The sequence below is a fragment of the Geotrypetes seraphini genome, chromosome 13, assembly GCF_902459505.1.
Source record: "Geotrypetes seraphini chromosome 13, aGeoSer1.1, whole genome shotgun sequence".
NCBI classification, from domain to species: domain Eukaryota; kingdom Metazoa; phylum Chordata; class Amphibia; order Gymnophiona; family Dermophiidae; genus Geotrypetes; species Geotrypetes seraphini.
This window is the reverse complement of record NC_047096.1, coordinates 17,335,272-17,360,147: the sequence shown is the minus strand read 5'-3', so window position 1 is coordinate 17,360,147 and position 24,876 is coordinate 17,335,272. Positions and strand designations below refer to the sequence as shown.

The window sequence follows — 24,876 nt, the reverse complement described above, 5'->3', positions numbered from 1 at the left end:
GGGCTTGTCCATTTAACACTTTAAAATCTTAAGTTACAGATTTTCTTTTTGAATTTGCTTTGGTGGAGTTGGACTTCATCTCTTTCCCCTAAACTTTGTAGACTCCTTGGGGTGAGGGAGGTTCTTTCATTTTTACCTTGTTTTTGTACCTCCTCGTTTTAGGGTTCTACTTTTGTTTTGCACTTACACATGCGACAGGCATGTAAATTGAGGCACCCGCTTATAGAATTTCTCTGTGTATGGATATTTCCACACAAAAAATTTTCTCTGACTACTCCAGCACTCTCTGTATGGTACCGGGGGGGGGGGGGGGGGGGTGAAGTGAGGGCATTCTACCAGCTAAAATAGTTTATGTAGGCCAGACAAATTGGTGACCTAACCTAAACCAGAGGACAGCTGCATATTGTGGGTATCCATATGATGATCACTGTCTACATATGTTCAGTGCCGTTACCTGTATACTTATTGGTCAATAGTCACAGTGGTTAGTGTTTTCCAAAACACTGATTGCCATGAGCAGAATTAGCCCTCAATTTTCAGTGCTGAGCCATGTCTGGGCACCAGCTTTGAATACATGAAATGGAAGCCACCGGAGCTAGTGCAGGCACTGGCTGAATATTGACTGGGACCCGCATAAATACAAGCAAGTTCCATCCCCCGCTCTTATCCCCCCCCCTCCCCCAGCCTCTGAAGTTAGGGGGGATTAAAGGGAGCAGAGGAATATTTTATGCTTATTAAAAACTATTTAGCCCTGGCCAATCGCGGGCCAGATTCAGCAGGCAGCGACTAAGCTGACACAAAAGCCTACTGAACCTTGCTTCAGATAAATACTTAAAAACCTGTCTTTAAAAAAAAAAAAAAAAAGATATTAAAAAATCAAATCCCCCCTCCCCCTCCTCTCTTAAATTCCAATTGTTTGTAGTCATCAAGTGCCTATAGACAGCTGCTTTGCTGTGCAAGTCGCTTGTTTGACTTCAGCTGATGCATTGTGCCATCTTGTTTGGGAGGGGGGTGGCGGGGTGGCAGCTGACTGTTCACATCTCTTGGGCCAGCCGGGGGAGAGGGTGCACAAACTTGCTGCTAACCTTCTCAGATAATGGACCTTGCTATGCTGAGGGATAGGTAGTCCTGCCTTTTGGCTGGATTCATCTCTCAACAAAATCCATTAACTCCTGCTCATGCCTGCAGATTATTTGAGTTTAAGTAGTGATCGGGCACACAGCTGGGCACATGGGAAGCCCGAAACCTGTGGTGGCAGCCAGCAGAAGAGATGAAAATGAAGACCAGGGAAATTTTACTCCTCACGGACACAAAGATGAGAGAAACAGTGCACGAAGGATCCTAGAACATGGAAACCAAAGCCTCGATTCTATAAACGGTGCCTGTCGAGTGCAATTGTCAATCATCCACAAGGTGCTAAAATCATGCCTAGCAGTGCCTAAGCGATTTTAGACACTGAATCTTTAAGTGCCATTTGGACCAGAGTTTTCTTGGCCTAAACGAGAGCGGTGGCAAAGTAAGGAGGGGGACGAGGGGGTGGGCTGCCCCAGGTGCTGTCTTCACGGGGGCACCAACGCCTCTCCCCCCCCCCCCCCCCGGTGTACCTCTTGAAATCTTCACTGGTGTAAGAAGCATCTTCCACTTGCTCGCGCCGGCCTCGGCTCCCTTCTGACATCACTGCCTGGTTGTGGGACCAGGACGTGACGTCGGAAGGGAGCCGAGACTGGCGTGAGCAGCAGGTGGAAGATGCTGATCATGAGATGGGCGGGGGAGTGCTCAAGTGGTGGGAAAGAGCGGAGAGGGGCGCTTGAGCGAGGGGTGCACGGTGCAGCGATGCCAGTTGTCACCGTCCCGGGCGCCAACCTCTCCAGCTACACACTGAACGAGTGCTCCTAAGTTAGGCATCTGCCAGTGTCTAAGTCAAACTTTGCCCGCGATCTGCTCCAAATCCACCCCCTAACCCATGCCTACTTGTTGGTTGAAGCGGTAGGTGCCTACCAGCTAATTAATAGTTTAAAATGTTTTTGTTTGTTTTTTTTAATGGCACTTTCAGTTATCAGCGCCAACTAATAAAATTAAGTTAGGCACCTAACTTTGAGGCATCTTTTATAGAATCTGGGCCAGAGTGGATCACCATGCATAAGAGTTTTGTTTTGTCTATGCGATGACCTATCTCTTTGCTTAGGAGCACGAAAAATAATTGTCGACTTCTAATTCATTTTCTTTTTTCCTATCCTCAGGCACGGCAGGTTTTAGAGAGAGAATTTAACAACTTGCTGGCACTAGGGTCAGATCGACAACACGAAGGCGTGAGTCTTTTTTTTCTCTCTTAACAAATGACATAAACAGCTCGAGTCGCCTTGCCAAGATGGAGGCCGTTGTCTTGGCAGGATGTCCACTTAGAACCAGAGGGTTTTCAGTTGGACTCGTGCCCCATAGGCTTAATAGACTGAGGAAGAGTGAGGATGAGACGGCAGCTCTGTGATAATCCGAGAAGGTTGTGGCCCTTTCAAGCCATGCTAAGCGATGTACGTGATGTCCCGAGCATGCCACTTGTTTTGTCAAGTGTCTGTAGCCTGCTTTAATGCTCCATTCTCCTTCAGGCAGCCACATGGGAAGAAAGACAGTCAGTAAACTAAGTTGTTGATATTATAAAGATCATTGTTAATCAAGTTTTGCTTGTGAATGCAGGTTTTATTCAATGTATATCAACCTGGTTGAGATGCTTCCTTTATTGAAGGGAGAATGGAAAGGACAAGAGAGTAACAGCTTTTATCTAATCTAATCTAATCCTTAGGTTTGTATACCGCATCATCTCCACGTTCGTAGAGCTCGACGCGGTTTACAGTAGGAGAAATAGGAAGGCACTACAACAGAGGGTTAGAGGTAGAAGTGTGAAGAAAATTTAGACGACTTGGGATGCCAAGATATAAGAGTTTCCTTGATTCCTAAGTTGGAGGGAGACTTACATTTTTTGAGAAAAGCCAGGTTTTCAGAGGTTTGCGGAAAACTTGGAGAGAGCTCAAGTTCCGAAGAGGGGAGGTAAGGTTGTTCCAGAGCTCAGTGATTTTGAGGTGGAGGGAGGTCCCTAGCTTTCCTGTGTGGGAAATGCCTTTTAGCGAGGGGAAGGATAGTTTTAATTTGTGGGAGGATCTGGTGGTATTAGGGTTTGAGGAATTCCAAGAAAGAGGGATAAAGGAAGGGAGGATACCATATAGGATTTTGAAAGTTAACAGGCGCATTTATAGTGGACTCTGGCCCGCTAAATGGAACAAATGTATTTCGCAGCACGTTATAATTGAAATTATAAAATTGCAAAACCGATAAAAAATTAAAATTTGAGAGTTATTTGTTTAACGTTCTTTAAGCTATGTATGGGGTTACTGTAACAACGGTGAAACTGCGATGGATGTACTTGTTTTTGAGCGCAAATGAACTCAAAACACGGCTCGACAGTCAACCAGCAAACACACATTTCATCATCCACCATCTGCAGTCGTTCTCTCCCCCCTCCCCCCCTCCCCGATTTAATTTCTGTCAGAGCTGAAAATCCAAGTTCGCAAAGATGAGGAGATCCAAGCGGTGACAAAGCCTCGATTGCTTTGTTGCTCAAGTTAGGATAACTACTGCATAAAAAATAAAACTAAAATTTACTTGCTTAGAATTTTAGATAGGCGTTGAATCAAATTTTAAATAAAACTTGGTTCAAGGACCAAACACGTCAAAGAGTGATGCTTGCCTGGGCGGTTGTATCCTTACGCACACAGATGCTCATAACATTGACAGACTCGTGCGTATGTGACGTACATGTCATCTATTCTACTTCTGAAGGAAATTTTTTAAATTAAAGTAAAATTCTAGAATCTCTCGTGCCACACCTGGAATCTCTTCAGGGTACACCACTGTGCTTGGCACGCAGTTTGAGAGACACTGCTTTATACTCCAGTTTAGTGGGAACTGGGGATGGGATCTAGGTTCAGTTTTAGGGGGAATAGGTAAATAAGGCAATTACCCAGGGCTCTAGTACTACAAAGTGACTTCTAAGCAATACTGAGTGATTCCACTCAGACAGAGTGCAGGGTGCCTGGCACCACCTAAAATCCCATTGTGGGTTTTGGTGTGTTATAATAGGGTAAAGTGGACAGGGCTTTCTGTGTTTACAATCAAAGTGAATTACATACTATATACAGAGTCTTAAGGAGTTGCAGTGGGAATTGAACCCAGGTCCTCAGGCCGCTGCACTAACAACTGGGCTGCTCCACCACTCACCAGCTCCACCTCCATTCACAACTGTAGAAGGAAGAAGGTATTGATGCCCCTGTACAGGTCATTGGGGAGGCCCCACTTGGAGTATTGTGTTCAGTTTTGGAGACTGTATCTGGCGAAGGACGTAAGAAGACTTGAAGCTGTCCAGAGGAGAGCAACGAAAATGATAGGAGGTTTGCACCAGAAGACGTATGACGAGAGACTAGAAGCCCTGAATATGTATACCCTAGAGCAGGGGTAGGCAATTCGATCTTCAAAAGCTGGAGCCAGGTCAGGTTTTCAGGATATCCACAATGAATATGCACGAGATAGATTTGCATCTCAAGGAAGCAATGCATGCAAATCCATCTCGTACACATTCATTGTGGATATCCTGAAAACCTGACCTGGTTCCGGCTCTCGAGGACTGGAATTGCCTACCCCTGCCCTAGAGGAAAGGATGGACAGGGGAGATATGATTCAGACATTCAAATACTTGAAAGGTATTAACACAGAACAAAATCTTTTCCAGAGAAAGGAAAATGGTAAAACCAGAGGACATAATTTGAGGTTGAGGGGTGGTAGATTCAGGAGCAATGTTAGGAAATTCTACTATACGGAGGGTGATGGATGCCTGGAATATGCTCCCGAGGGAGGTGGTGGAGAAGAAAACGGTGACGGAGTTCAAAGAAGTGTGGGATGAACACAGAGGATCTAGAATCAGAAAATAGTAAATACAGTGGTGCCTTGCATAACGAACGCCTCGCACAGCGAACGCTGCGCACAACGAACTTTATGTCTTGCTCCCTACAACGAACTTCGTTTCACACAACGAAGTCGCCCGAGCTGCATCCTTCCGCGCAGGCACTGCCCTCTCTCCGCCTGGCTCCCTCTTGCCCCCCCGACTCCCCGACACGATCGGGGCAAAAAGGAGCCCAAGCCCTCTTGCCCCGCCGATTCCCCAACTCCCCGACAATATCGGGCCAGGAGGGAGCCCAAGTCCTCCTGGCCACGGCGACCCCTTAACCCCACCCTGCACTACATTACGGGCAGGAGGGATCCCAGGCCCTCCTGCCCTCGACGCAAACCCCCCCTCCCCCCCAACGACCGCCCCCCCCCCCCAAGAACCTCCGACCGCCCCCCCAGCCGACCCGCGACCCCCCTGGCCGACCCCCACGACACCCCCAACCCCCTTCCCCATACCTTTCTGTAGTTGGCCGGACAGACGGGAGCCAAACCCGCCTGTCCGGCAGGCAGCTAATGACGGAATGAGGCCGGATTGGCCCATCCGTCCCAAAGCTCCGCCTACTGGTGGGGCCTAAGGCGCCTGGGCCAATCAGAATAGGCCCGGGAGCCTTAGGTCCCTCCTGGGGGCAGGGCCTGAGGCACATGATCGGGTTGGGCCCATGTGCCTCAGGCCCTGCCCCCAGGAGGGACCTAAGGCTCCCGGGCCTATTCTGATTGGCCCAGGCGCCTTAGGCCCCACCAGTAGGCGGAGCTTTGGGACGGATGGGCCAATCCGGCCTCATTCCGTCGTTGGCTGCCTGCCGGACAGGCGGGTTTGGCTCCCGTCTGTCCGGCCAACTACAGAAAGGTACGGGGAAGGGGGGTGGGGGTCGGCCAGGGGGGTTGCGGGTCGGCTGGGGGGGCGGTCGGAGGTTCTTGGGGGGGGCGGTCGTTGGGGGGGGGGGGGGTTTGCGTCGAGGGCAGGAGGGCCTGGGATCCCTCCTGCCCGTAATGTAGTGCAGGGTGGGGTTAGGGGGTCGCCGTGGCCAGGAGGACTTGGGCTCCCTCCTGGCCCGATATTGTCGGGGAGTTGGGGAATCGGCGGGGCAAGAGGGCTTGGGCTCCCTTTTGCCCCGATCGTGTCGGGGAGTCGGGGGGGCAAGAGGGCTTGATCTCCCTCTTGCCCCGATCGTGTCGGGGGTGCCAGGGACCACACGGAGTCACCCACCGTACCACCCGATTCGGGTAAGCGCAGGTATCGGTGGGTGGCTTATTTGCGGGGGGGGGGGTGCCTTATTTTACATTTTTTTCTAAAAAGGGGGGGCTGTCTTATTTGATGGCCCTGCCTTATCATCGGGGAAACACGGTAGAAAAAAAAAAAAATGAACAGTTAAGTCCCAGTTTTTGCCGCTGAGACTCTGCCCTCTCTCACTGTAAAATTAGACTCTACTTAGTCTGTCTTTAAATTTAAAAAATGTGTGTTGTTTTAAAAAACAATTATGTTTTTAGATGTATCTAAATAAAAATAGTAACCAAAAATTTATCTTTTTTTATGTCACCTTAGCATATTTTATGCTACAGAACGAATTATTTTTTTTAACATGTATTCTTATGGGAAAACGCGTTTCACACAACGAACGTTTCACATAACAAACTTGCTCCTGGAACGGATTAAGTTCGTTGTGTGAGGCACCACTGTATTGAAGAACTAAGGCCAGTACTGGGCAGGCTTGCACGGTCTGTCTGTATATAGCCTTTTGGTTGAGGATGGGCTGGGAGGGTGTGGATGGGCTGGAGTGAGCTTTGACGGAGACTTTAGCAGTTGGAGCCCAAGCACAGTACCAGGTAAAGCTTTGGATTTTTTTCTCAGAAATAGCTAAGAAGAAGAAAAAAAAAAAAAAATTAAAATATTTAAATTGAATCAGGTTGGGCAGACTGGATGGACCATTTGGGTCTTTATCTGCTGTCATCTACTATGTTACATCTGGTAGCGTTCTAGAAATAATTAGTAGTCATGGTAGTAATTAAGAACTGAAGAGCACTTTTCCATACTCACTCAGTCCTTCAGCAGCATAGGAAGCAACGTTTGGACTGAGTTTTGCATACGGTATTCAATACGAATTCATTGACATACCATGGACTTAGTGAGTTGTGGCACAGGAATAAGTTACAGGAGATGAATCTTGCCTTGATGAATGAAATTAATCGCATAACTCAAAATCTAACAAAAAACGGACTGAGTCAGTTTTGGAAAAGTGCTCCTCAGTGATTTGGGGATATTTCTTGCTTTACGGCCCCTTTCAGTCCTTTTAATACTGTCATCACACCAGCATATCTCAGCTAGGGGATGTTCATTGGGGCTGTTTTTAGAACACTACAATTGTGGGCCTTACATCTGGCCACAAGATGTCACTGTTTTATGATGACCAAGGCTTCCTCTCCCTAGATCCTTGCACTTTGAGAGACAGAGCCAGTGCTCTTTGTTGAATGCTGTGTTCTTAGCAGGGCTAACAAATGTTTTGTTTTCTAAAAGGTAAAAATCTGTTTCACTTTGTTGATTAACCTATGCAGTGAAAATATAGAACACTGACAAAGAAATGTAAAGCTTTCCTTTCACTATGGAGGGTGTAGTAATTACTTATGATTTGTGAATGAAATGTAATACAACTGTTTGCCCCTAACACATTTAAGCAGTGGGGTTCAGACACCACCTGGCTGTATTTCATTTTGGAAATCTCTATGCCTGAAATATACAGAATGTTTCAGGAAATCCAACTAAATAATTATTTTCTAGTTTACATTAGACGAGAAGAGAAAGATCCTTGCTGAAGAAAACAGCTTTCAAACATAAAATTTGAAGAACAAATAAAATTTCTCTTTGTTTCATCATTCTGAATATCAAAACAAAAATAAGTAGGAGTGGACTGATGGTCTTGCATTGCAATCATAAACTGAGGATTAAACTATTTATTACAATACAAGAGTCCACCAAAGGTCAAATAACCCCCCCCAAAAAAAAAAAAACACCTCACAAGAATACTCGACACCGAGCCATGTTTCGCTGACGAATTCATATATCAGGAGTCAAAGCATTTGAGGAAATTAACATGCATAATGCAATTAAAAAAGTTCTACACCATTAATACAAAAACTATTTAATTTGATTTATTTATTTCAATAGCTTATATCCTGCTTAAACCTAAGGTTACAAAAATGCATACAAATTTATAACCTAAAAATCATACAAAATTATAACATAAAACAATCCTTATGACACTTTTAAACAAAATAATTTTTTAAGTCACTGTTTAGAATTCATTAAAAAAGCCTTAATTAAAAGGGATGCTTTCAAATATTTTTAAGATAATATATAGAAATAAAACAAAAAAACAAAAGAAATAAGGTAATACTTTTTGTATTGGACTAACCCAGTGCACTTTATGATGAGCTTTCGAAGGTAATCCTTCTTCAGATCAGAAATAAGGAAATATAGACAAATATCAGTATATATAAGGAAAACATGAAAGCATTTCAGGGATAGTTTCACAGGAAGAGGGAGGGGTGGGTAGGTGAACAGGAGACAGAAAGGTGTTTTAAATGTCATCTTCCATCAGTCACTTAACCTGAAACAAAAATTGGTATAAAGCAAGCTCCCCCCCCCTCGCAAACCCATGAAGAAGAGAATGGCACACATCCATATGGCGTGGCAAACTGTGTAAGAACATCTCAAAGGATCCCACGGTCACTCATATGGGAAAAGCATCCAGCATAAAGGGATCCTTCACATGTTCATCTTCTAATGTGGTGTGCATCATTCGATGCAAAACATTCAAAGATGGATGTGAAACGGGCCAGATGCTAAAGGTCAGAATCAACTTACATAGATATCATATTAAAAATTGCAATACCAGCCAAGATGTCACCTCTGTCGGACCCACTTTAAACTCCACACTCAACCGAATACTTGTTGAATGGATCAATACTTTTTAAATCGGTTCCCCTTCCCGACGTGTTTCGCATTTCTTTTTCAAGGTCGGGGGAACTGCAAGACAAAACAAACCCACATTCAAGCTGCCATTATGTATTCAAATATCCTTATATATTATATATTGAAAACAGCTCCACTCACCAAAAGTTAAGAGTAAACTTTTTCCATTTCACTACTGCCGCTCGCTATCAAAAGATGGCCGCGGCGTTCTTCCTGAGTGTTAAATACCGCCCCTCCCATGACGTCACTCTCCCTAGCAACCATTCTTACAACCTCGCATCCCAGCTAATTAAAAAAAAACCATTACAAGTCCACTTGAGCCATCCAGTCTGAAACTTCATTCAGACCGGTGGGAGCCATAGTTTTTAACTGGAACATCCATCGGAGCTCCCCCGACCTTGAAAAAGAAATGCGAAACGCGTCGGGAAGGGGAACCGATAAGGAACTATAAAAGATAAAAGATAAGTTATTCTAATTTATAATAAATAACAAAAAATTTTTAAAAAAAGGTTAATAATCCTATTAGAATGATGGAATGATGAAGAGTACCACTTAACACCACCAGTTCTATTAGAAAAGGTGGATTCTGAATGTCCATTCAACAAGTATTCGGTTGAGTGTGGAGTTTAAAGTGGGTAAGATTTATTACTTGAATGGTGAGTCAGCTAAGTGTGGTAGAACCTCTGTCGGACAACACTGTGGGAAAAACTGACCACTGTACCAATGATTTTCTGGTAAAAGGGAACTTTAAGACCATCCAAGAACGTTAAGACCTCTTCCCATAAATCCAGTCACTCCCTTCAAACCATATGTAGTCTCATGTACGCTGAACTAGACCCACTCTTGTTTTGGACTCATTCAATTTCATTTGCACAGTGTGGGCCCAGGATTGTAGGTTCATTATACAGTACCTGTCACCTTATTTTATATATTGACATGTAAATTGGGTTTTTTTCCCCTCTTTGTGCCCTTTTGCATTTTGGGAGGGGGGGGTCATTGAATATGTAAATGAGACACAATGACATGATGCCCACAATGTGTTTAACAATATAAATCACAGCAGCCTTTCAGGTGCTCCATGTCATGGTTTCCTTTCTCTTTGCAGGGTGATGAGAACTCCAGCGCGCGAACTCCGTCCTGGAGGAAAAGGTTTCAACCCGGAGAATTCCGCAGTGTGAACCTGATCTCCGGGTCAACCGAGACATTGCCAGAGGGCTTCCGAGTTCTGGGCTCTATGGTGCCTCCCCCTGCACTCCCTGCCAAGAAGATGCCACCAGAAGGTATAAAACTCTGTGATTAAACAGCCCGTGTACTTTAGTGTGCTTTGGGCCGCCCCTCTTTACCGTTCTTCCAATTCGTCGCCATTATTTCCCAGTTAACTTCCCCCCAAGCATTAACAAGTGCTCACACAAAGTTTACTGTCGGATCTAGGGAGAAATAAAGCCGGAGAAGTAAACTCGAGTAGGAAGCAGGAAATAAGAGGAGAGGATGGCTCCACAGCTCAACTGGGGTTTCAGAATATCCATAGCGGCTCTGGGTTTCCTAGGTATGCCAGTACACTTCATGTATATTCATGAGGTCTAGGAAGCCCTGATTTTGTCTAAGGCAGTGGTTCTCAACCCTGTCCTCGGGGACCACTTGGTGTAATCTAATCTAATCTAATCCTTAGGTTTGTATACCGCATCATCTCCACGTTCATAGAGCTCGACGCGGTTTACAGTAGGAGAAATAGGAAGGAACTACAACAGAGGGTTAGAGGTAGAAGTGGGAAGAAAATTTACAGGACTTGGGATGGCAAGATATAAGAGTTTCCTTGATTCCTAAGTTGGAGGGAGACTTACATTTTTTGAGAAAAGCCAGGTTTTCAGATGTTTGTGGAAAACTTGGAGAGAGCTCAAGTTCCGAAGAGGGGAGGTAAGGTTGTTCCAGAGCTCAGTGATTTTGAAGTGGAGGGAGGTCCCTAGCTTTCCTGTGTGGGAAATGCCTTTTAGCGAGGGGAAGGATAGTTTTAATTTCTGGGAGGATCTGGTCAGTCTGGTTTTCAGGAGGGAGTGTGCCTGGTTTGAGAGAGAAAGTAGGCGCCTACTTGTCTTTATTGAATAGTACTGTAAATGCCATAAATCACACCTACCTTGTAGGTGCAGACATTTTACACCTGCTCTGGAGCAAGTGTGAATGCCATGCCTTTAGGCCCTGGTTCTGTAAAGCCAGCCTAAAGTTAGGCGCCAATATCGGTGCTGATAGTGGCGCTCATCACCTCACAATTGGCTTTAATTCACCTTCCTTGAAAGTTAGGCGCCTAACTCGAAAAACTAGATTCTGTAAAAAGTAGGCGCCTAACCCAAAGCGCCTACACTAAAAGTGGGCTTGGTTAAGGGCGGATCGTGGGTGTATTTTTGAGTTAGACGCTTCTTTGCGAACTAGGTGCCGTTAGGCCAGGGGTGTCCAATGTCGGTCCTCGAGGGCCGCAATCCAGTCGGGTTTTCAGGATTTCCCCAATGAATATGTATGAGATCTATTAGCATACAATGAAAGCAGTGCATGCAAATAGATCTCATGCATATTCATTGGGGAAATCCTGAAAACCCGACTGGATTGCGGCCCTCGAGGACCGACATTGGACACCCCTGCGTTAGGCTCTGGTATTGGTGCCTAACTTTAGATGGACTTTATAGAATCAGGGCCTTAGGTTTTAAAGAGATTAGCCTACTGGTGTGCACTTGTGAACCCCCCTCCCCCGCCCATGCTAAACCCAGATTCTACTTCTGTACAGTCCTACCAGCAAAGTGCACACCATCATGTCGTAGTGTAAATTTTTTATATAGGTAGGTATTATTAAATGCCATATACATACCTGAGTGGCCAGATATGTAAAAATGACCCTATAAAATGACCTCCTTTATGCGTATTCAATGTGGACAGCAGAAAACCAGATTGGCTATATTGTGCCTGAGAGCAACTCTGGTAGAAAACTGTCTTGGTTTCATCTGTGGACTCGAAGCTAGTGCTTAAAAAAGAAGTCATAACTATTAGCCCATAGGTGGCTCACAGTTGCGGTGAGAGGTGAAACCAGGACCGGCCTGTGGTACATGTTGTGTGGCATTTTCAGCATTGCGCTAACCCTGCTTTTTAATACTAAGAAGACCACTGTGAAATTCCAGTAAAAGGACTGGGGATGGGGGAGGGGAGGGGGGTTGCATGAAGGAACGCATGGCCCCAGCAGACACTAACAGCATGCTCTGTCTGTAGTGGGAGCACTGGGATCCCAGTGGCTGGAGGCGTCCGTGGTGCGAACGTACTCATGCTGAAGCCGAGGCTCAGGCTCTCATGGCCATCGGTGCTCAGACCGAGTAAGTAGAGTTAAAAGGTAATCGTCCTACAACAGAAACACCTGAGCGGATGAACCAACCACAGAACAGGATTTTTAGGAGGCAGTATTCAGCCCACAGGGGGGGGGGGGGGTTGTCAGCGGTTTTTAAAGGGGCTTGATTAGAGCTGGTGTTCAACAGGCTGGGGCCCAGGGCAGAAATTAAGGAGGGGGCCCTCCCAATTCCTCTCCTCCCTGCTCCTTCTCCAGTTTTTCCATCCAGCAACTGACCTCTCATCCAGCATCCCTCCCTTCTTTTTAAAATCAGCTGCCCTTCCTTCCTCCCCACCTGGTTCTGGAGCCTCCCCCTCTGTAAAAATGCAAGGAGGTTACCGGCATGGCAATGATTTTCTAGTGGTGCCCGCGGCTTCCTCAACGCTGTTCCTCTGCCGCAGTTTGCCCAAGTGGAAACAGGAAGTTGTATCAGGAGCAGACTGCGGTATAGGAACAGCGCCAAGAAGGCCGCAGGCAGTGCTAGAGAATTGTTGCAGTGCTGGTAACCTCCTTGCATTTTTACAGGTGAGGGGGGGCTTCGGAACTGGGTGGGGAGAAGGGAAGGACATCCCTGTTCACGGGAACCCCCTGGAGCTGTGGGGCCCAAGGCAGCTGCCGTGTTTGCCCCCCCCCCTTAATGCCAGCCCTGTTAACCCACATATTTAATGCCAGGCCTAACTTGACTACTTTCACTTAATGTCTGAGTGGGTCACTGGAAGTTATCTGAGTCTGTCTAGGGCAGTGGTCTCAAACTCAAACCCTTTGCAGGGCCACATTTTAGATTTGTAGGTACTTGGAGGGCTTCAGAAAAAATAGTTAATGTCTTATTAAAGAAATGAAGAGTTTTTCATGAGGTAAAACTCTTTGTAGTTTATAAATCTTTCCTTATGGCTAAGTCTCAATAATATTGTCATTTATAGCTAAAGAGAAACATGATCAAGAAACTGTTTTATTTTACTTTTGTGATTTTGATAAACATACTGAGGGCCTCAAAATAGTACCTGGCGGGCCGCATGTGGTCCCCCGGGCCGCGAGTTTGAGACCACTGGTCTAGGGTTACCAGATGTCTGGGAAAACCACGACATGTCCTCTTTTTAGAGTTCTGTCTGGGCTCCTGGTCAGGCTTTCTAAATCTCGGCATTTGTCTGGGTTTTGGAAAGTCCTGATGAACTCCGGCTGCATCTGGAGAGCCTCTGAGCATACATGGATGATGCCACACACAGCCATGCATGCTCCAGGTCCTCTAGGCGTGGAGCTCGGACAGAAGATGAGAGGAGGCCTTGTGGGGGCAGGGCTGGGGCAGAGCGGGGTGGGGCTGGAGGCAGAACAGGGGGTCATATGGTAACCCTAAATCTGTCCAATATTCACTGTTGGTACCTGGATAACTAAAAGACACAGAACTGCATTAAATGTGGTCCTCTTTGCCTGATTAGTGAACCGGGCATCGGCTCTGAATATCAGCAGTGTCTGGATAACTTCTTCTGAGTCCTCCCCAACTCTGCCCTTGGATCAACTCGGCACTAACCAGAAAGTTCCATGAAGGTCTGAGTGCGGCTGAATAAATAGCAGTATTCTACTCAATTAAATAACTTTCATTATTGATCCCTTAGGGCCCGAAATTGAATGGATATTTATGCTTCAAACTTTGAGAGTTATGCTCATAAATTGGTCTTTTAAAAAAATTTACTAGGGCTTAAGAGTGTGTGCATTTTTTTACTCAAAATTTCACTAAACTCTTAGATTTAAGAGCGTAAAAAGTGGGTAACAACAGGGGCGGTTGTAGGATGGGGGAAAAGAAATTAGAAACTTAGCACTGATTTCATAAAATCTAGGCAAACAAATGGCGGGTCTTAAATTTATGGGAAGAACTTTTAAGTTCCTAAGTTAAGATGAATTTTCAGCTGACAAGTTATGCACCTAAGTCTGGATGAAAATAGGGCACAAATTTAGGAGGCTAACTTAGGAACATAAATTAAGAGCTCAGGGCCCGATATTCAGCTAGTTATCTCACACTGATTATCCCAGTCTCTGAATTGTCAGGTGACCAGCTATGTCATGTGACATAGCCGCTCACCCCCAATATTCAGTGGCTCGCCAGCTAAGTTCGGTGGCCAAAGACAACCGCCTAAAAGGGTGTTGTATCTTTGGCCATTGAGAGTTAGCCAGCTAGCCACTGAATATTGGCATAGCCGACTATGTCTTAGTCAACCAAAAATAGGCTGGAAATTCAACGTTGGTGGCTGGGTATGGCACCGGTATTGAATTTTTGGTATCGTGCAGCGCGAGAGATCGCTGGCGATCTCCCGCAGTCTGAATATGAGCCAGTTAGTCTTTAATCCCAACATAAACTGGTTTCCAGAAACATTTATGTTCCTGAAATGGAACATTAACAAAAACATCAAATATCTCTTTAGAATGGAATAAAGCAGGTGCATAATAAGAGCGAGAATTTCTCTAGAGTTGCGTACACATTACCACATGTTTGGTAGGAAGAGAGGCCTATGGACTCTACGTTGTCTCAGCTGGTCTGGTCCTGGATTTGCATGTAGAGGGGTAAAACCAGGCCTGACTCAGCCTCTTCACGTTCACCTTTTTCTCAGTGTGTTCATAGTGGAGGGCTTGCATGATGGCATGCTATCTATGTGTTCTTGCCATGGCATCAAGAGTAGAATAGAACAGAGATATGGGCCGCATGTAACTAGTATATTAGGGATTGAGATTTGTATATCTATAAAAAGGCAGTATACAACTACACTCAAAGTAGTTTTGCTTACAGGTACTTCAGAAATTTTCCCTATCTGTCCCGGTAGGCTCATAATTAGGGTTACCAGATTTTGCGTCCAAAACTCTCAAATGCATGGCCATGCCCATTCTGCCCCCCAGCCCCGCCCCTAGCAAGCCTCTTCTTTTAATTCCTGACCTCTGGGCCTCGTCCGAGGGCCTCTGAGTATGCGCAGACGCTTGTGACGTCATCCGTGCATGCTCAGAGGCCCTCCGGATATGACCAGAGCTTTCCAAAACCCGGTCAAACTGCCCGGTTTTGGAAAGTCCATCCCGGGATCGGACAGTCCTCTAAAAAGAGGACAGGTCCGGGTTTTCCAGGACATCTGGTAACCCTACTCATAATCTATCTAATCTATCTGGGGCAGTGGAGGATTAAGTGTCTTACTCAGGGTCACAGGGAGCAGTGCAGGGTTTGAACCCACATCCTTAGGTCTCTAACCACCATTCCACATTCTCCTCACTGGCATGTATTATTTATAGGAGACCAATGAACATTTTAATTATTAGGACAAAGAATGTGATGACTTGCCTTCCCCCCATCCCCCACCACCTTTCTGTCGATGCCAGTTCTTCAGAATTTTTAAGCTACCATGGATATATATCATATTATAAAACTCACATCTGCCATTCAGTTGCTAAGCTGTAGAGAGCCGTGTGTAAAGTGTGAGGTAGAAAGAGGAGAGAGGCGTTTGTGGCTCCTGTTTTGCCCTTGTGAGCCTGTATTGCTCTACTGCCGTAGCTTGGCTACCATGCCATTGCTCAGTTCCCGATGGGCGCGTCACCATCTCTGGGGGCGTGGCCATAGGTTCCTGAAATCCACCAGCAGAAAACTCTGAAAAGTGTTGATCAGGAAGGCACATTAATGTCTGCTTTTGCTTTGCAGTACATTCCCACTACCTGTACGGTTACATGCTTTCTGCCTTCCGGGATTAGTCTACAGGACGCCCGACGGTCCGTGACCAGAACAGCGTCTCGACCCACCAAGACAGCTCTTCTGTGGTTTCAGAGATGATCCGCTACTAGGGACACAACGTGTTTAGACCAGTAATCCCTACTCTTTATATTTTGGTTCTGTGGTACTGGTCCAGTTCTATCTGTTTTTCCTGCCAATGAAATTCCATTGGTCTTAGAGATGTACTCCTGACCGTCAGATATTTTTTTCATATATGAATGCAATTTGTTTTGTAAACTAACTCTGTGTTCTGTAATGGACTTTTTGGAATCTACTATAACAGCATTTAGACCCATAACTTGCCTTGAAATCTGTCTTAAATATTTAAAACCTGTCGCCCTGCCCTTTCCTCTTTGTTAGTAAATCAGTGATGTTCTAATCTATGAGATATCCTTACAGGGCTGCATATGAGTGTTTACTGCTGCTGTTCCTTCAACTAAACCAGAGTCGAGCGCTCCCTGTTTACCCAACGGCTGTCTCCAGGAGGACTTGGGTTGAGCTTTTGGCCCAATAATAGCCGAGCTGCAGGGAATGATGCAGAAATTATAGCGAAAGGTGTGTTGTCCTCTCAAACCATCAGGGTAAAGGTCAAGTTTGTACCCAGTGGTGTGTTGGAGGAGCCTTTTTGTACATTTGTTCCTGGAAACTGAGGGATTGCCCCTCTGTGCTCCGACCACTTGTGGGGTTGAATATACTATAATCAGGTGTGAGAAAGAGCAACGAATGTGGCCCCCACCTGTAAGCTTGTGCAGGCTGCGGCCTAGCCTGGAAATTCTGTTTGGGTCTTACTGGATAACCTGGAAAGGAATGGAAGGGGATTTCAAGCCGCTTTGGATTTTGGAAAGGCACTTCCAGGAGACCTCTTATTTCATACTCAGTTTGATACATGTGCGTGAGAATGCCTGAGTAAGGAATTGGCAGTGCAGCAGTGGTCTTTATACACTGTCACCATGAGGTCCCCTCTTTCTCTCACCCCTCACCCCTCTTTTTCTTCACCCCCTCCTCTTTCCTTCTCTCTTCTATCCAGATCCTCTGCCTTCTCCTCCCCACCACCTTCTGGTTCTAGTTTCTAATTCTGGCACTGTGGAGGGTGAGAAAAAGTTGGGTATTTTAAAACACTTGAAATAAAGCAGAAAATGCATTCATTCGCAGAGTGTAGCAAATGTCTGCTAAAGCCATCAGTCCTTTTTTGACTCTAAGGCTTCTGACGGCTGTGGGCAGGTGTGGCAGGCTGGGAGAGTTTCAGTCCCGCTGGGGTTCTGCAAGAATAAACCAGAGGACCCTAGCGCAGATCAGTGTCCTTGAAGCAGACTGTACTTGAAATATATTTTGCATAGGAATACAGAAGACGGAAAAAAAAAAAAAAGTTTTTATTTAACCCAAAAGCAGCACTGGGCACTTTATTGGTCTATGATATGCTTATGGAAATGAAAGAGTGTAGGCATGAAGAGACATTTGCAGACTTTCTATGCCGATCCTTTTTCAGTTGATCGGTGGTAAGGAAGATTTTTATATTGTTGATATAAGCTGCTTATTAACTCGCTTTCTAGCAGGGATTCTCAACCCTGCCTCTGGACCCACCAGGCCAGTCTGGTTTTCCGGCTATTCACAGTGAACATGTATGCACTGCCTTCATTTGTATGCAAATCTGTCTCGTGCATATGCATGGTGGATAGCCAGAAAACCAGATTGGCTGGGTGTGTCCCAAGGACTGGGTTGAGGACTTTTGAACCTGAAGCATATGCTACTCCTTGGCATTGGTTGTGTATGAAATAAAACCAGCAGAATGTATCGATGGGAGAAGGATCAACAAGGGGGGGGGGGAGTCAGGGTAGTGGTCTCTAGCCATGTCTGAAGCCTCCCCCAGCAGGTCTGGTTTTCAGTATTGTTCATGAAACTCATTCTTGTTACCCTGAAACCTGGCTTGTTGAGTTCAAAGGGAGATCAGGGTTCACAAGCTGGATTCCTAGTCTGGGAGCAAGGTTACCAACTTGTCAGGCTGATTTCCTCCCCACCCCCTCTCCCCCACACACATTCCCCTCCCCCCCACTGCCGGTATGGACTTGTAGTTCTGAGTTTGCTAAGGAAACAGATTTACAAGCCTGCCCTGGGCGCCATCATGGTGGGGGTGCTGGCACCTCTCCGCCCCCCCCCCTCCTTGCCATGCTCACACCCTCCCTTCCCCACCTCCACCCATACCTATTTAAATCTTCACAAGTGCAAGCAACGTTTCCAACCCACTGCTCACACTAGCCTGACTCTCCTCAGAAATCACTTACGGGTCGCGGGGCCAGGAAGTGACGTCGGTGGGAAAGGCAATGCCAGTGCAAGCCGGAGAAGCTGCTTGCGCTGGGGAAGATTTAAAGAGGGCGTGAATGTGGTGTGGGGGGAGCAGAAGAAGCAGGGGAGGGGGTGGGATGGAGAGGAAGACACGGGGGAGGGAGCGCCACGGTCCTGGGCGCCGCCTACCCTCGCTACATCACTGCGTGGAAGCAGAAATGGGGTCCATTAGAGAGACCTAGAAGCAAATTTTAGAAAATACTGGCCCGAGGGAGTTTGTTTTTCCAGCCCAGCCCATCTTTCTCTTTTTTCCTCTCTAGCTGTCTGAAGAATCTCTATCCCAGCCTGCATCAAACAAGTGAAAAAATGTGTAGGGCTTTTCTGTGCCAAAGGAGAGGGCAGAAATGTGGCAGCTTAGTGGTCCCCTGCTTACTTTTTGCTGCTGGTGTTCCCCTGTGCTGACTGCTGGCAGCACCAGGCTCACCAAGACATTTCGGAATACCCGACAGGCAGTCCAGTCTGCCCCTGGAGCAACTCTACCTGAGAGAGAAGCAGCAGAGAAAAAATAATTGTGTCTATCAGGCATTACTTGAGCTGACCTGCAATTATAGCCCCATTTGTAATATGACTGTTTTTATATTTAGCTAGTTACAGAGAGAATGTGATCTAAATATAGTATCTTCTGATCATTTTTATTTTGTTCATTTTAACCTATTTTCCTGTAAAATTCAAGGGGGGTTTATTTTTGTTATTGCAAATCCAGGAGAAAAGAAGCATTTTTCTGTTTTAAGGAGACAATCACAGGACACAAGCCTCTGGAAAAAGCGCAGGATGTGTGCATGAAATCTCTAGATATTTTAGGACATTTCACATGATAAAATAAATAAATGCAGGCTACCAGCCACCACAGTGTTCATGGATGTTGTCTCTGTGTGTTGTCTGCTTAAATCTTACTGTAATTTATACAAGCAGCCCTGAAAGCACGGGCAGGTTGAAGAAATATAGGAAAATATCTTCTAAACAGCCCAAACACGGGAAGGAGTAAAACGCAGACCTCACGGACCTGACGGACCTCGCGGATCTAAACCCACACGGCCTTAAAAATCCGAGGTCTGCGTCCGTGCCACTTGTAGTTTCTGTCTCTGATAGACCTCTATGAGATTTTAGCGCTGACGGATCCATCTCAGCATAGGGAGGGAAAAGTATTAGGATCCGTCAGCGCTAAAATCTCATCGAGGTCTGTCAGAGCCAGAGACTAGTGCTGGAGCGGCAGAGCAGAAGCCAAGAGAGCGGGGACATAGGTTTGGGACGTGCGTTATGGAGAAGAAGTCTCCAAACGTTGCTGGGTGCTGCCGGGGTTCAGTCCGAGGATCGTAGGCATGAGGCAGAGCCTCGGCTGCTTTCCTTCCTCTGAATTGCTTGATGTACCTCTCTGCTCTGCCTTACTTGGGGAAGGGGTAAAACGTGGGCCTCAGTCTCTGACAGACTTCTATGAGATTTTAGCGCTGACGGATCCTAATACTTTTCCCTCCCTATGCGCCGGCGTTATGGGGGGTTTGGGGGGTTGTAACCGTCCACATTTTACTGTAAACTTAACTTTTTCCCTAAAAACAGGGAAAAAGTGAAGTTTTCAGTAAAATGGGGGTTACAACCCCCCCACAACGCCCCCTCAACGCGGCGCAATCTCTATTAAGGAAAGTGGGGGGGTTCCGCCCACCCCCGTCGGAGCCCTAAAAACAGTAATTTTCTGCGGCGCGCACCCCCGCGCTGCGCTCAATTGTCTGGGCGCGCCTTTGTCCCGGCGCGCTTTTGACCTGACACCAATGGCACGGACATGGACCTCAGATTTTTAAGGCCGTGCGGGTTTAGATCCGCCAAGTCTGTCAGGTCCGCGTTTTACCCCTTCCCCCAAACACTTCTGTTCCCCCTCATTCCCAATGCGGTTTCCAAATCGTCTTCTCTTTAGGATTTCCACTCACTGTCATCCTATCAGAGCCTTCATCAAAGTGCCTTTTTATAACTTTCTGGGTCTACCAGTTTCCTTAGCTCGTTTTGGGTTTCCAGTTCAAGTACATAACACCCTCCCGCCCCCTCCCAATGTGGGAGGTGGTTAGATGCCTCACTGAGATCCAGGTGTCCACTTCCAAGATAGGCACACTATTTTAAGTTAAAGGAAACACTACAGTCCAATGTTGCTGCTGGACAAACAAAGGACCCCACATTCAAAACAGTTGAAGAAGGCAGTACTGTTGAATATTGCCTGTGACCACCCAGGCATTGACCAGCGAATGTAGGGGTGGTCGGGGGTGGAGGGTGGGCAGATCAATCACTTAACCAGTTAGTCATATTTAGTCTGCTCTCTGGTTAAGTGAGCGGATAAAGTTAGGATAGCCAAAAGGCTCAATTTGCTGAGCTAAGGTTAACTTCAGAGTAATGGCCTGAAAGCTCTTCTGGCCCCCATTCTCTCCTGGCTCTCCTCCAGCACAATGGCTGCCTCTGATGCTTTAGATCACATCCTCCCCCCTCAAACTCCTGAAGAAAAAAAATAAGTCTGAAAAGAAGATCTCCCAGCTCCTGTAGGCCTCCCTGGGCCTACCTTTGCTGTTATCTAATGATTACCGAGTGATGGTAAAGGTCTTGGAGATGAAGCACTATGGGAAGAAGCAAGTGGGCATTACTAGTAGTGGGGGAGGGAAGCTTGTGGGGTCTGCATATTCTGGGGATTAAGAGCAGAGGGAGGAGGCTGAATTGCCCAGATACCCCTATGCGAGTCCCAGCCAGTACTTAGCTTGGACCCCCCCCCCTCCCGCCCATAGGTGTCTTTATGTAGGCCACAACTGAATATCATAAGGGATCTGTATAAAAGCCAGAGAACTGATGAGAGTGCAGTCAGAGCTGGATATTCAATGCCAGTGACTGGACATGGCTGGCATTGAATATTGGAAAACAAAGAGCAGTATAGTAGTTCATGGCAGCTATGATCAAAAGTCCACTGCATACACGTTGCCAAACAGCTCATTAACATGCAAGAGTTCAAAATAAGTGGAGGAAAAGAGACCTCAGAAAAATAATTATGCTCCTTATTGAATATTGGAGGCTATGTTTGCACATAATGGTCAGTATTTTTTTTTTAAACAACAATCCAAAACCTGCTGACTGCTGAGGCTGATTATTGACCAGAAAGTCTCTGTTGAATACATTTTATTCCTGTACAAATGTTGTATTTTAACTATGCAGTGCAGAATAAGGGTTAGAGTCCGCCATCCATACCTATAGGAACATCCTCCTTCCTGTGTAGATTTGGGCTTTTTAGAACACTGTCTGGGCTCCCTGATTTCCAAAGGCTCCATTTGGTGCCTTTAAACTCCAAAGCTTTAGTCTCTCCTCTCTACCTCCTCTCCTTTTCTGGAATATACCGGAATCCTCATTCAAGCACAAGTTTGGTGATTTTAATCCTTCTTGTTCACAAAGCAGCGCTACACGGATCAGGACCGCTCTGCACCGTCAGAAGCTCCTGGAACTAGAGACAGGCAGAATGATGCCAGTTCCACCTCCGCACGGGGATCAGAGACTGTTTTCTCTTTCCCAACCTTAGGAATCTGGACTAGGTCTTCCAGGGACAAGAGAACTGTTGACATTGGCTTCTACTGTGCTATGCCTCCACGAGACCTTCATTCTCAACTACTCGGTTTTCATTTTCCCCCCACCCTATCCATTTTTAAACTTTCTGCCTCTTGGCTAGGGTAACCATCACAGCGACAGTCTTTGGGCAGGGCCCCCAGATGGGCTCCTTCTGAAATTCAGAATACCTTTACCCAGTCTGGCTATTACATGAAGCCACTCTGTATCAGTTGACTCCCAAGGCACTGTGAAAATTACCTTTTCTTGATTGATTGCTATTTTTTTTTTTTGGTGGTATTCTATTTTTATATTGTACATTGGTTTCATTTTTTATTTTTATGATCATGTATTTAATATTTGTTTTTTTTTTGTTGTTGTTGTTTTTTTTTTTTAGTGTTTTTTGTTATTTTAATATTGCAATGTACTTTGCTTGAATTATTGTCATTGTGGATGTTGTACTGTGCCTAGAACCCTTTGGGGTATAAGTGGATAAGTGCCAAATTGAATGAAATTAAATCACTACATTACGATATCATCTGTCCTAACCCAAAGTGGTGTATTTTTAATAAATAAAATTTTAAGTGTTTTACTTTGGTGGGAGAGGGAAAGCAATAAAAAATATTGACTTCTTTGAATATTCTAGAGATTCATCTGTAATGAAACATTAAATCAGATTAGCTTGAATTATATCTATTTTATGCCTTTCTAGCTAGGATTGATACATCACCTGATATTTCCTGGTGAGAGTCAGCCCTAACTAGTTCTGTGCGAAATGTGATTGGTTTTTTCATTTATATTTATATAGTATATATTTTCTTTTTTATTTAATTTTGTTTTGTTTTTTTCATTTCAAATAAAAACCATGCAATATTAAAAAAAAAAAAAAAAAGGAAATAAAAACAAAAAGTACATAAAAAAAAAATACAGCGCAATATAATACAAGAACTTTTATGCCACCATATTGCCTGATGAGCTTAGTGCGGACTACAAAAGATTAAAATGGAAACATAATATCCCTGATTAAACTTAGGGGTCCTTTTACTAAGGCGCGCTAGTGCATCTTAACGTGCGCTAAATGCTAACACATGGCAATGCGTCCATAGGATATAGCAGATGCTTTAGCATGCGTTAGCATTTAGCGCGCTAAGACGCACTAGTGCGCCTTAGTAAAAGGACACGTTAATATAAATTAGAGAAATTAGACTTGTCATCCTTCAAAATACAACCCCCTCATTCTAACCCCCCCCCCTCTTTACAAAGCCGCACCAGCAGCTGCTGTTACAATAATCGCTCTGACGTCCATAGGGAATTAATGGACATCGAAGTGATTGCAGCCGCTTGCGTGTCTTTGTAAAAAAAAAAAAAAAAGAAGCCCTACACTTTTAAGATATTTTCTTTTTTAAAAAAAAGTAAGATTTAAATAGTCACCTGAATCTGATATTTGAGAATTCTGTTCCCAGGCTAGGTGGTAAAGAATTCCAACATTGTATGACCTGATATGGAAAAGATGCCACTATGAAATCTTTACAATATATCTTATATACGGATGAAAAGGAGTAAAAGATTATTTAGGTCTAGGCTGATCCCTTATTCTGGGCCCTTTCTCTAAGCCCTTTAACCCTCAAGTCTGTCTCGTACCCTGTCCTTATTCTTCACAGGGTCCAGTCAGAGTTAAACTCAAAAATATTGCTGGCTTCAGATCAAGTTCAAGTTTCAAGTTTTATTGAATATTTGATGAATCGCCTATTACAAAATTTCTAGGCGATGTACATTAACAAAATAAAAGTATTCAAGAGGCTAAAATATAACAAATATTGACAAATTACACATTACATTTTATATAAAACATACATGAAGGGTAAGGAATAACATAAAGTTACACTGTTGGGTTCGAAAAAAAAAAGGGAAAAACAAAAGGATAGGTTTAACTTTATCAGAACACAAGCTAAAGCTGTCTTTAAAGGAAGTGAACGCTTTGAAATTAAAAAGACTCTTTAAGTAAGTAGTTTAAAAAAAAAATAAAATAATAAGATTTAAGCCAATATTAAAAAGCGTTTTTAGGTCAATCAGAAGTAAAAGCGTCTTTAAATAAATAAGTTTTTAGCAATTTTTTAAAAGTTGTAATGTCCTGTTCGGTTCTGATATATTGGGGAATTGCATTCCACCATTGTGGTCCCATTACTGTAAACATGTCGGCTCTTCGTGTACCTATGATTTTCAATGACGGTACTGTTAACAGGTTTTGTTCCGATGATCGTAATGGGCGTTGGGTTGTGTAAGGGATTAATGATTTTGAAATAAATTGTGGTTCCTTGTATAATAAAGTCTTAAAGATGAGAAGCATTGTTTTGAACAGAGTCCTGTGACTTATTGGTAACCAGTGAGCGTCTTTAAGTAGTGGGGAGACATGATCGTATTTTTTTGCATTATATATTATTTTTATAGCAGTATTTTGGATGGTCTGTAATCTCCTTTTTTCTTTTTGTGTAATATTAATAAATAAGGCATTACAATAATCAATTTTCAATATAACGAAAGAATGTATTACTCCTACCATAGAACAGTGTGTCGTAAACTGTGTGCCTCCTGAGATTTCAGGTGGGCCACAGCACACTAGGGAGGAGGAGAGGTGCCGGCTGACTGCCTACGGGACATGCATCTTGCCGTGAGGCACATCTTGTAGGCAATCAGTCAGCACCAACGCTTCTCCTTCACTCCGGCCCTCTTCCCTGTTAACACCCCCCCCTTCCGCCACTCCCGGTAGCTCAGGGCCCCTCTGAAGGCCCTTCATGCATGCACATGACATCAACGTGATGACATCATGCATGCACATGGCATCATCACGGTGATGTCACGTGCTTCCAGGTGCCCTGAGCCACGGCCACTATGGTTAGTGTACCGCAGCTTGAGAAAGATCGC

The 24,876-nt window shown here is 45.0% G+C and overlaps 1 protein-coding gene across 5 annotated transcripts in view; it reads left to right on the top strand.

Annotated features, from left to right (window-relative positions):
- Positions 1 to 17,422, top strand: part of PPFIA4 (PTPRF interacting protein alpha 4) — a 125,721-nt gene extending 108,299 nt beyond the window's left edge. For 4 of the 5 annotated variants that reach the window (XM_033917485.1, XM_033917484.1, XM_033917482.1 and 1 more), the window contains exons 26-29: positions 2,241 to 2,309; positions 10,065 to 10,239; positions 12,209 to 12,309; positions 15,988 to 17,422. In XM_033917485.1, coding sequence (XP_033773376.1) covers positions 2,241 to 2,309; positions 10,065 to 10,239; positions 12,209 to 12,267 — 303 coding nt within the window. In that variant the 3' untranslated portion in view covers positions 12,268 to 12,309; positions 15,988 to 17,422. The remainder of the gene's footprint in view (positions 1 to 2,240; positions 2,310 to 10,064; positions 10,240 to 12,208; positions 12,310 to 15,987) is intronic. The other variant, XM_033917486.1, reaches the window with a different exon arrangement.
- The last annotated feature ends 7,454 nt before the right edge of the window (positions 17,423 to 24,876 follow it).